The 12,232-nt window shown below is 46.5% G+C and overlaps 1 protein-coding gene across 1 annotated transcript in view; it reads left to right on the forward strand.

Moving 5' to 3' along the window:
- Window positions 1–10,436: 10,436 nt before the first annotated feature.
- The window catches only part of LOC134934296 (oocyte zinc finger protein XlCOF7.1-like), a 117,946-nt gene continuing 116,150 nt past the window's right edge, over window positions 10,437–12,232 (forward strand). The window contains exon 1 of the mRNA XM_063929760.1: window positions 10,437–11,495. Coding sequence (XP_063785830.1) covers window positions 10,609–11,495 — 887 coding nt within the window. The 5' untranslated portion in view covers window positions 10,437–10,608. The remainder of the gene's footprint in view (window positions 11,496–12,232) is intronic.

Genomic DNA, 12,232 nt, shown 5'->3' on the forward strand with positions numbered 1-12,232 from the left:
TGATCCTGCCGTCTAATTCCAGTGATCCTGCCGTATAATTTCAGTGATCCTGCCGTATAATTTCAGTGATCCTGCCGTATAATTTCAGTGATCCTGCCGTATAATTTCAGTGATCCTGCCGTATAATTCCAGTGATCCTGCCGTATAATTCCAGTGATCCTGCCATATAATTCCATATAAATCCATATAATTCACACTCCGAGCCCGGATCCGAGTCAGGTTCGGGTTTTCCCACCTGACTCGAAAACCAGAACGAGGCAAAACGTCATCATCCCGCTGTCGGATTCTCGCAGGGTTTGGATTCCATTCAAGAACCCGCGCGTACCCGCCATTTTCACTCCGGCATTGGAGAGTGTAGACAGAGGACGTGTCTCCATTCTCTGTTTCCTCAGTATCCGTGTCTTGTGCTGCATCTGCCCAGTCACAGTGGCTGTGTCCTCTGCTGCCATATGTCCAGTGCTTCTGTGTAGGGTGCTGTGTTGTGCTGCATCAGTTCAGTGGTGGTGTATTGTGCTGCATCAGTCCAGTCATAGTGGTGGTGTCCTCTGCTGTCATATGTCCAGTGCTGCTGTATAATAAGTCCCTTCCAGTGTCGCTGTGTGGTCCTGCATCAGACCAGTTGTAGTGTCCTGTGCATCAGTCAGTACAGTGACCAGTCACAGTGGTGTCCTCTGCTGCCATATGTCCAGCGCTGCTGTATAAATCCAGTCCATTGCAGTGGTGCCGTGTTGTCCTGCATCAGTCCAGTGATTGTTTCCCTGTGCTGCCATATATATCCAGTGGTACTGCCGTATATGTCCAGTGTTACTGCCGTATGTGTCCAGTAATCAGAGGCATAGCTAGGGTTTTCAGAGCCCAGGGCAAGATGGAAAATGGCGCCACCCCCCCACCTAAAAAAAAAAAAGACTGCAAAAGAAGCATGTGCGCGTCAAAGGCGCGCATGGTGAAAAAATGGGCATGGCCACACACCAGAAGGGGTGTGGCCACTCATCAGAAGTGGTGTGGCCACTGAAAATGGCCCACAGTGCCAGTTACATTGCCCCACAGTGCCAGATACAATGCCCCACAGTGCCGGATATATGCCCCACAGTGCCAGTTACATTGCCCCACAGTGCCAGATATAATGCCCCACAGTGCCAGTTACATTGCCCCACAGTGCCAGATAAAATGCCCCACAGTGCCAGATACATGCCCCACAGTGCCAGATACATGCCCCACAGTGCCAGTTACATTGCCCCACAGTGCCAGATACAATGCCCCACAGTGCCGAATATATGCCCCACAGTGCCAGTTACATTGCCCCACAGTGCCAGATACAATGACCCACAGTGCCAGACACAATGCCCCACAGTGCAAGTTACATTGCCCCACAGTGTCGGATACAATGCCCCACAGTGCCGGATACATGCCCCACAGTGCCAGATACATTGCACCACCGTGCTAGATACATTGCCCCACCGTGCCAGTTACATGCCCCACCGTGCCAGTTACATGCCCCACAGTGCCAGTTACATTGGTCCACAGTGCCAGTTACATTGCCCCACAGTGCCAGATACAATGCCCCACAGTGCCAGATACAATGCCCCACAGTGCCAGTTACATTACCCCACAGTGCCAGATACAATGCCCCACAGTGCCAGATACATGCCCCACAGTGCCAGATACATGCCCCACAGTGCCAGTTACATTGCCCCACAGTGCCAGATACAATGCCCCACAGTGCCAGACACAATGCCCCACAGTGCCAGTTACATTGCCCCACAGTGCCGGATACAATGCCCCACAGTGCCGGATACATGCCCCACAGTGCCAGATACATTGCACCACCGTGCCAGATACATTGCCTTACCGTGCCAATTACATGCCCCACAGTGCCAGTTACATGCCCCACAGTGCCAGTTACATTGGTCCACAGTGCCAGTTACATTGCCCCAAAGTGCCAGATACAATGCCCCACAGTGCCGGATATATGCCCCACAGTGCCAGTTACATTGCCCCACAGTGCCAGATACAATGACCCACAGTGCCAGTTACATTGCCCCACAGTGCCAGATACAATGCCCCACAGTGCCAGATACATGCCCCACAGTGCCAGATACATGCCCCACAGTGCCAGTTACATTGCCCCACAGTGCCAGATACAATGCCCCACAGTGCCAGACACAATGCCCCACAGTGCAAGTTACATTGCCCCACAGTGTCGGATACAATGCCCCACAGTGACGGATACATGCCCCACAGTGCCAGATACATTGCACCACCGTGCTAGATACATTGCCCCACCGTGCCAGTTACATGCCCCACCGTGCCAGTTACATGCCCCACAGTGCCAGTTACATTGGTCCACAGTGCCAGTTACATTGCCCCAAAGTGCCGTGATACAATGCCCCACAGTGCCGGATATATGCCCCACAGTGCCAGTTACATTGCCCCACAGTGCCAGATACAATGCCCCACAGTGCCAGTTACATTGCCCCACAGTGCCAGTTACATTGCCCCACAGTGCCAGTTACATTGCCCCACAGTGCCATATACAATGCCCCACAGTGCCAGATACAATGCCCCACAGTGCCAGTTACATTGCCCCACAGTGCCAGTTACATTGCCCCACAGTGCCAGATACAATGCCCCACAGTGCCAGATACAATGCCCCACAGTGCCAGTTACATTACCCCACAGTGCCAGATACAATGCCCCACAGTGCCAGACACAATGCCCCACAGTGCCAGTTACATTGCCCCACAGTGCCGGATACAATGCCCCACAGTGCCGGATACATGCCCCACAGTGCCAGATACATTGCACCACCGTGCCAGATACATTGCCTTACCGTGCCAGTTACATGCCCCACAGTGCCAGTTACATGCCCCACAGTGCCAGTTACATTGGTCCACAGTGCCAGTTACATTGCCCCAAAGTGCCAGATACAATGCCCCACAGTGCCGGATATATGCCCCACAGTGCCAGTTACATTGCCCCACAGTGCCAGATACAATGCCCCACAGTGTCAGTTACATTGCCCCACAGAGCCAGATGCAATGCCCCACAGTGCCGGATACATGCCCCACAGTGCCAGATACATTGCACCACTGTGCCAGATACAAGCCCCACTGTGCCAGTTACATGCCCCACTGTGCCAGATACATGCCCTACAGTGCCAGTTACATTGCCCCACTGTGCCAGTTACATGCCCCACTGTGCCAGTTACATGCCCCACTGTGCCAGATACATGACCCACACTGTGCCCGATACATGCCCCACTGTACCAGTTACATGCCCCACTGTGCTCTCTCTCCCCCCCGGTCACTCACCGCTTGCTCTGATATGTGAGAGGAGGAGAGCGCAGCGCAGCGCCTTCCCCTCACCGCTCCGGCGGCTGTGTGGCGCCGGTTCGCTAGCCAATCAGAGCTCCCGGACCGGCAGCCAATCAGGAGCCGGTCCACAAGCTCTGATTGGCTAACGCCACCGGAGACCGGACACAGCAGCGCTGCTGGGCTTTCAGCGGCGGTGAGGGGAGGGAGAGACGGTGCGCTCTCCTCCCCTCACATTTCGGCTTGACGGGGGCGAGTGGGGCATGATGCCCTGGCCGCTGGCGGCGCCCCCTCTCCTGGGCCTGCCAAGGCGCCCAGGGCACGTGCCCCACTCGCCCTACCCGAGATACGCCTCTGCCAGTGATCCTGCCATATATGTCCAGCTGTACTGCTGTATATGTCCAGTGGTACTGCAGTATAAATCCAGCGATCCTACCGTATAATTCCAGCAATCCTGCCATATAATTTCAGCAATCCTGCCATATAATTCCAGTGATCCTGCCGTATAATTCCAGTGATCCTGCCGTCTAATTCCAGTGATCCTGCCGTATAATTCCAGTAATTCTGCTGTATAATTCCAGTAATCCTGCCGTATAATTCCAGTGATCCTGCCGTATAATTCCAGTGATCCTGCCGTATAATTCCAGTGATCCTGCCGTATAATGTCAGTGATCCTGCCGTATAATTCCAGTGATCCTGCCGTATAATTCCAGTGATCCTGCCGTATAATTCCAGTGATCCTGCCGTATAATTCCAGTGATCCTGCCGTATAATGTCAGTGATCCTGCCGTATAATTCCAGTGATCCTGCCGTATAATTCCAGTGATCCTGACATATAATTCCATATAAATCCATATAATTCCATATTAATCCAGTCCAGTGGTGCTGCCATATAAATTCAGTGGTGCTGTCCTGTGCTGTATATTATTTACTCTAAATATAGGGGTTATTAATATTTAATCCAAATAATTTTTACAGGGTTTGCCCCGTGAGGTGTAGGGGTACGCTCTCCTGTGCCGCATATTGTTTTATATAACTCCAGAAAAATAATGGAGAACAAAAATTTGGAGGATAAAATAGGGAAAGATCAAGAACCACTTCCTCCTAGTGCTGAAGCTGCTGCCACTAGTCATGACATAGAGGATGAAATGCCATCAATGTCGTCTGCCAAGGCCGATGCCCAATGTGATAGTAGAGGGCATGTAAAATCCAAAAAGCCAAAGATCAGTAAAAAGACCCAAGAAAATAAATTTAAATGGTCTGAGGAGAAACGTAAACTTCCCAATATGCCATTTACGACATGGAGCGGCTAAGGCCCTGGCCTAAGTATATGAATAGTGGTTCAGCTTCACATGACGATGGAAGCACTCATCCTCCCGGTAGAAAAATGACAAGAGTTAAGATGGAAAAAGCACAGAAAAGAACTGTGCATTCTGAGATGGTATCACAAATACCCAAGGAGAGTCCAAGTGTGTCAGCAGTTGCGATGCCTGACCTTCCCAACACTGGATGGGAAGAGGTGGCTCCTTCCACCATTTGCATGCCCCTTACAAGTGCTGGAAGGAGCACCCACAGTCCAGTTTCTGATATTCAAATTGAAGATGACACCGTTGAAGTACACCAGGATGAGGATATGGGTGTTGCTCGTGCTGAGGAGGAAGTTGATGAGGAGGATTCTAGTGGTGATGTGGTTTGTTTAAATGAGGCACCTTGGGAGACACCTTTTGTCTGTGGAATGTTGTCATTGTAATGCCTGTGCAAAATACCAAAAAAGCAACTTCTTCATTGTGCCATTATTTCTCCACAAATCCGGACAACAGGTGTCAAGATGTGTGTTGCCTCTGTCAATCTGTAATAAGTAGAGGTAAGAATGTTAACCACCTAGGAACATCTTCCCTTATACGTCACCTGCAGCGCATTCATCAGAAGCCAGTGTCAAGTTGTGAAACTTTGGGTAAGAGCGTAAGCAGTCCACTGCTGCCTAAATCCCATCCTCTTGTACCCAAGCTCCTGCAAGCCACACTACCAACTTCCTCAATGTCAACTTCCTCCTCAGTCAGGAACATCAGCAGTCCTGCAGGCCATGTCCCTGGCAAGATTGAGGAGTCCTCTGCTAAACAGGATTCCTCCGGAGGATTCTTGAGTGGTATGCCTACTGTTGCTGCTGCCGCTGCTGTTGTTGCTGCTGGGAGTCGATCATCATCCCAGAGGGGATGCCGGAAGACCGCTTGTACTACTTCAAGTAAGCAATTGACTGTCCAACAGTCCTTTGTGATGAAGATGAAATATGACAACAGTCATCCTTTTGTAAAGCAGATAACTGAAGCCTTGACAGCTATGTTGGTGTTAGACGTGCATCCAGTATCCGCCATTAGTTCAGTGGGACTTAGAGAATTGTTTGAGGTACTGTGTCCCCGATATTAAAACCCATCTAGGTTCCACTTCTCTAGGCAGGCGATACTGAGAATGTACAGAGACGTCAGAAAAAGTGTCTTCAGTGTCCTTCAAAATGCAGTTGTACCCACTGTCCACTAAACCACTGACATGTGGACTAGTGGAACAGGGCAGACTAAGGACTATATGACTTTGACAGCCCACTGGGTAGATGTATGGCCTCCCGCAGCAACAACGGCAGCGGCAACAGTAGCAGCATCTCGCAAACGCCAATTAATTCCTAGGCAGGCTACGCTATGTATCATCGCTTTCTGTAAGAGGCACACCTCTGACAACCTCTTACGGAAACTGAGGGAGATCATCGCACAATGGCCTACCCCAATTGGATTCTCCTTGGGATTTGTGATATCGGACAACACCACCAATATTGTGCGTGCATTACATCTGGGCAAATTCCAGCATGTCCCATACTTTGCACATACAATTAATTTGGTGGTGCAGAATTTTTTTTTAAATGACAGGGACATGCAGGGGATGCTGTCGGTGGCCCAAAAAATTGCGGGCCACTTTCGGCATTCAGCCACCGCATGCCGAAGACACGCCTGAACCTGCCCTGCCATCAACTGAAGCAAGAGGTGGTAACAAGGTGGAATTCAATACTCTAGGGACCTCATTCCGAGTTGTTCGCTCGTTCTTTTTCATCGCATCGCATCGATTTTCCGCAAACTGCACATGCGCAATGTTCGCACTGCGACTACGCCAAGTAAATTTGCTATGGAGTTTGTTCTTTTACTCATGGCTTAACGAAGAAATTTCTTCGTTCTGGAGATCGCAGTGTGATTGACAGGAAGTGGGTGGTTCTGGGCGGAAACTGGCCGTTTTAGGGGAGTGTTTGGAAAAACGTTGCCGTTTTGGGGTAAAAATGCAGGAGTGGCTGGAGAAACGGGGGAGTGTCTGGGCGAATGCTGGGTGTGTTTGTGACGTCAAACCAGGAACGACAAGCACTGAACTGATCGCACTGGCAGAGTAAGTCTCGAGCTACTTAGAAACTGCAAAGAAAAATCTTTTCGCTATATTGCAAATACTTCGTTCGCACTTCTGCTAAGCTAAGATACACTCCAGAGGGTGGCGGCTTAGCGTGTGCACTGCTGCGAAAAGCAGCTAGCGAGCGAACAACTCGGAATGAGGGCCTATATGCTTCAGAGGGTGGAGGAGCCATTCAAGCCTATACATCCACCTACGATATAGGCAAAGGAGGGGGAATGCACCTGACTCAAGCGCAGTGGAGAGTGATTTCCGTCTTGTGCAAGGTTCTCCAACCCTTCGAACTTGCCACACGTTAAGTCAGTTCAGACACTGCCAGCTTGAGTCAGGTCATTCCCCTCATCAGGCTTTTGCAATAGCAGCTGAAGAAATTGAGGGATGAGCTAAGACAGAGCAATTCCGCTAAGTATCTGGGACTTGTGGATGGAGCCCTTCATTCGCTTTACCAGGATTCAAGGGTGGTCAATCTGTTAAATCAGAGCACTACATTTTGGCCACCGTGCTCGATCCTAGGTTTAAAGCCTACATTGTATCTCTCTTTCCAGCAGACGTAAGTCTGCAGAGGTTCAAAGACCTGCTGGTGAGAAAATTGTCAACTCAAGTGGAACGTGTCCCATCCACAGCTCCTCCTTTAGTTTCTTCCGCAACTTGGGCTGCGAGGAAAAGGATAAGATTTCTGAGCCCACGCGCTGACGGTGATGCTGGGCAGTCAGGGGCGAGTGCTGACATCTGGTCCGGACTGAAGGACCTGCCAACGATTATTGACATGTCTACTGACACTGCATATGATTCTGTCATCATTGAAACAATGATGGAGGATTATATGAGTGACAGCATCAAGTAGGCATGTCAGACAGTCCGTACATATACTGGCAGGAAAATTAGGCAATTTGGATGCCCTTGCACAAACTGGCTTTATTTTACCTAAGTTGCCCCCCCCCTCCAGTGTGTACTCCGAAAGAGTGTTTTGTGCAGCCGGTAACCTTGTCAGCGATCGGCGTAGGAGGTTACTTCCACAAAATGTGGAGAAGATGATGTTCATCAAAATGAATTATAAATTCCTCCAGGATGACCTTTACCAGCAATTGCCTCCAGAAAGTACACAGGGACCTGTGATGGGGGATTCCAGTGGGGACAAATTAATACTCTGTAAGGAGGAGGATGTACACAGGGAAAGGGGTGAGGAATTGGAGGATGAGGTCGACATCTTGCCTCTGTAGAGCCAGTTTGTGCAAGGAGAGATTGATTGCTTCTATTTTGGTGGGGGCCCAAACAAACCAGTCATTTCAGCCACAGTCGTGTGGCAGACCCTGTCACTGAAATTATTGGTTTGTTAAAGTGTGCATGTCCTGTTTATACAACATAAGCGTGGTCTTGCACCTCTTTTTCTTCTTTGCAAAATGTGCTGTTTGGGGACGAGTTTTTTAAAGAGCCATCCTGTCTGACACTGCCGTACAACTCCAGGAGTACTGCTGTATAAGTCCAGGAGTACTGCCGTATAAGTCCATTCCAGTGGTGCTGTCTTGTGCTGCATCAGTTCAGTGGTGGTGTCTTGTGCTGCCACAAGTCCAGTGGTGGTGTCCTGTGCTGTATATTATTCACTCCAAATAAAAGGGTCATATACATTACTTATATTATTATCCAAATTATTTTTACAGGGTTTGCCCTGTGTGGTGTAGGGGTACGCTCACCTGTGCTGCATATCATTATAATAGCTTCAAATAAAAGGGTTATTTATTTTCCAAATTAATTTTACAGGCTTTGACGTGTGTGTGTTTGGTTTAGGGGTACACTATCCTGTGCCACCAATATTGTGCATGTATTACATCTGGGCAAATTCCAGCATGTCCCATGTTGTTTGTGCCACACACTTGTGTCGCTTAGCTTAGTCATACAGCTACCTCATTGCACCTCTTTTACTTCTTTGCATGATGTGCTGTTTGGGGCCTAGTTTTTTAAAGTGCTATCCTGTCTGCAACTGCAGTGCCACTCCTAGATGGGCCAGGTGTTTGTGCCACACACTTGTGTCGCTTAGCTTAGTCATACAGCCACCTCGGTGCAACATTTAGGCCTAGAAACAATATTGTGAGGTGTTCAGAATAGACTGGAAATGAGTTGAAATTAATGTTATTGAGGTTAATAATACCATAGGATCAAAATTACCCCCAAATTCTGTGATTTTAGCTGTTTTTATATTTTTTTCAAATATCATCCAGATCCAAAACAAAAACACAAAAGGGTGGTTTTGGCATTACCAAGCCAAAACCAAAACACGAATGCGAAATTAGAACCAAAACACAAAATACAAAAAGTGCCCGCCGCACATCTCTAGTATATTCTATCAGTAATGTGAGGCTAAGTGGATAATATATATGTATTTATCTTTTGTCAGTACAATGAGTTCATGCATGTTATCTATCTATCTATCTATCTATCTACATCTTTATATACTACACTGAAGCAGAGTAATACGTATGAAAGTACAGTATGAAGGAGCTGCCACCTAGAAACCATTTATATATACTAACCTGCTGCACAGAGTAATATGTAAGATACTATGAAGGAGCTGCCACCTAGATACCCCTTTATATATACTAACCTGATGCACAGAGTAATATGTAAGAGACTAGGAAGGAGCTGCCACCTAGAAACCATTTATATATACTAACCTGCTGCACAGAGTAATTTGTAAGACACTATGAAGGAGCTGCCACGTAGATACCCCTTTAGATATACTAACCTGCTGCACAGAGTAATATGTAAGAAAGATACAATGAAGGAGCTGCCACCTAGATACTCCTTTTATATATACTAACCTGATGCACAGAGTAATATGTAAGATACTATGAAGGAGCTGCCAACTAGATACCCCTTTATATATACACTAACCTGATGCACAGAGTAATTTTTAAGATACTATGATATAGCTGCCACCTAGTGGCCCCTTTATATACTAACCTGATGCACAGAGTAATATGTAAGTTAATATGAAGGAGCTGCCATCTAGCATACCGTTTTTTTTCTAAGAAAATTTTTGGGAATAGCTGGCTGTAGATTAGAGGGATGTGTATCATTAGATCGACAGTGTCTAGGTCGACAATGTTTAGGTCAACTACTACAGGTCAACAATCACTAGGTCGATAGGGTTGGAAGGTCAACATATTTTCTAGGTCAACAGGTCAAAAGGTCGACAAGAGGGTTTTTTTGTGTCGTTTTCTCCGTACAGTGACCGGGAAGCCCAATTAGTGCACCGTGTCCCCTCGCATGGCTCGCTTTGCTCACCTTGCTTTGGGCAAGGTGCCTCGCACTGCTACCACTTCGCTCGGCACAGATTACCATTCCAATCGTAGTCCACGTGGATTGTTAAGTATGAAAAAGTTCAAAAAAAGAAAAATGTGAAAAACTCATGTCGACCTTTTGACCTGTCGACCTAGCACATGTCGACCTAGAGGCCCTGTCGACCTTCCAACCCTGTCGACCTAGTGACTGTTGACCTATAGTGGTCGATCTAAACATTGTCGACCTAGACAGTTTCGATCTTCAGACCCAATTAGAGTTGTCATTTCTAACCAGCAAGTCCTTCAGGAATTTGTCTTGAAAATGATTTTGGAATTTTTAGAAAATTGTAAAACATGATCCCATGACACAATTGGAAACAACTAATCTAACTTTTCTTTCCCACAGGACAAATAAGGAGCAGGATTCCCACTAAGAATATTAGAAGACATCGAGGAAAGGGACATTGTTCTCTGATCAAGTCAAATAATACATAATTGTTTCTTACAACTCTGGAGGATTCAAAAAACTATTTCCTTCTTCTGAAAACTTCTACAGCTATTTGTTTCTCATTTAATACATCATGAGTCCCACAGGAGATAAATCATTTGCATGTTCTGAATGCAGCAAATGTTTTTCAAGGAAGTCACGTCTTACTATACATCAGAGGAGTCACACAGGAGAGAAGCCATTTAAATGCTCTGAATGTAGCATGTGTTTTTTTACAAAGCAGCAACTTGTTAGACATCTGATGTATCATACAGGAGAGAAACCATTTACATGTTCTGAATGCAGAAAATATTTTTCCTATAAGTCACAACTTGTTATACATCAGAGGAGTCACACAGGAGAGAAGCCATTTAAATGCTCTGAATGCAGCAAGTGTTTTACAGAGAAGTGTCAACTTCTTAATCATCAGAGGAGTCACACTGGAGAGACACCATTTACATGTTCTGAATGTAGCATGTGTTTTTTTACAAAGCCGCAACTTGTTAGACATCTGATGTATCATACAGGAGAGAAGCCATTTAAATGCTCTGAATGTGGCAAGTGTTTTACTGAGAAGATGAGACTTGTTAGACATCAGAGGATTCACACAGGAGAGAAACCATTTATATGTTATGAATGCAGCAAGTGTTTTTCCAGCAAGCACCACCTTGTTAGTCATCAGAGGAATCACACAGGAGAGAAGCCATTTACATGTTGTGAATGCAGTAAGTGTTTTAAAACTAAGCAACAACTTGTTAATCATCAGATAATTCACACAGGAGAGAAACCATATAAATGCTCTGAGTGCAGCAAGTGTTTTAGCCGAATAACACATCTTGTCTGTCATCAGAAGATTCACACAGGAGAGAAGCCATTTAAATGCTCTGAATGTAGCAAATGTTTTAGTGAAAAGTATTATCTTGTTAGACATCAGAGGATTCACACAGGAGAGAAGCCATTTACATGTTCTGAATGCAGCAAGTGTTTTGCTGGAAAGACAACACTTGTTAAACACATGAGGAGACACTCTGAGGGCCTGAATGTAAAATGTATTTCTTAAATAAATTAACTTGTATCACTTATACGCTTATCACTGTTATGTTTACAAGTGTTTTTTCTGAATGTAACTTGTATTTCATATAAATCAAACATGTTAAAAACTAGAGGAGAAACGTCTATAGTTGATCCTCTGCACCTATGTAATGTAATATACAATATGTATGATGAAACCCCAAAAAACTTCCTGAAATGATTATTTATTTGTAAATATCATTTGTCACTATTCTGGCATAAGGAGGTGCAACTACTGACACCTAATATAATAGTATACAGCAAACTAGAGAGAGAGTATCAGTTGTCCTGGTGTGTTCCACGGTATAAACCATAAAACAAATTTTAAGTTTTTATTATGTAGCAAAGAAAAATACAAACATTTGTGCAGTCTCATTCGTCTTGAGGAAGTCTCCGTTGCTAGGAGACGAAACGCGTTGACGCCCCTTTCTACGAGTGCAGTGCAGTGGATATCAGTTACTCCACAGACGGGCTCCTACCATCTCGGTCCTGCTATTCCGGTTCCGTCCACATCTAAGCCAAGTGACCTACAGTAATTATACCTCCGCAGTGAGGTTAAAGGGAGTCCAGCTGCTAACGGCACTTCTACATCAGAATCCCGCTGCGACAAGCTGGATATAGACGGATCTCCGCTGTGAGACCAGTGC

Source organism: Pseudophryne corroboree, chromosome 6 (genome assembly GCF_028390025.1).
Source record: "Pseudophryne corroboree isolate aPseCor3 chromosome 6, aPseCor3.hap2, whole genome shotgun sequence".
NCBI classification, from domain to species: Eukaryota; Metazoa; Chordata; class Amphibia; order Anura; family Myobatrachidae; genus Pseudophryne; species Pseudophryne corroboree.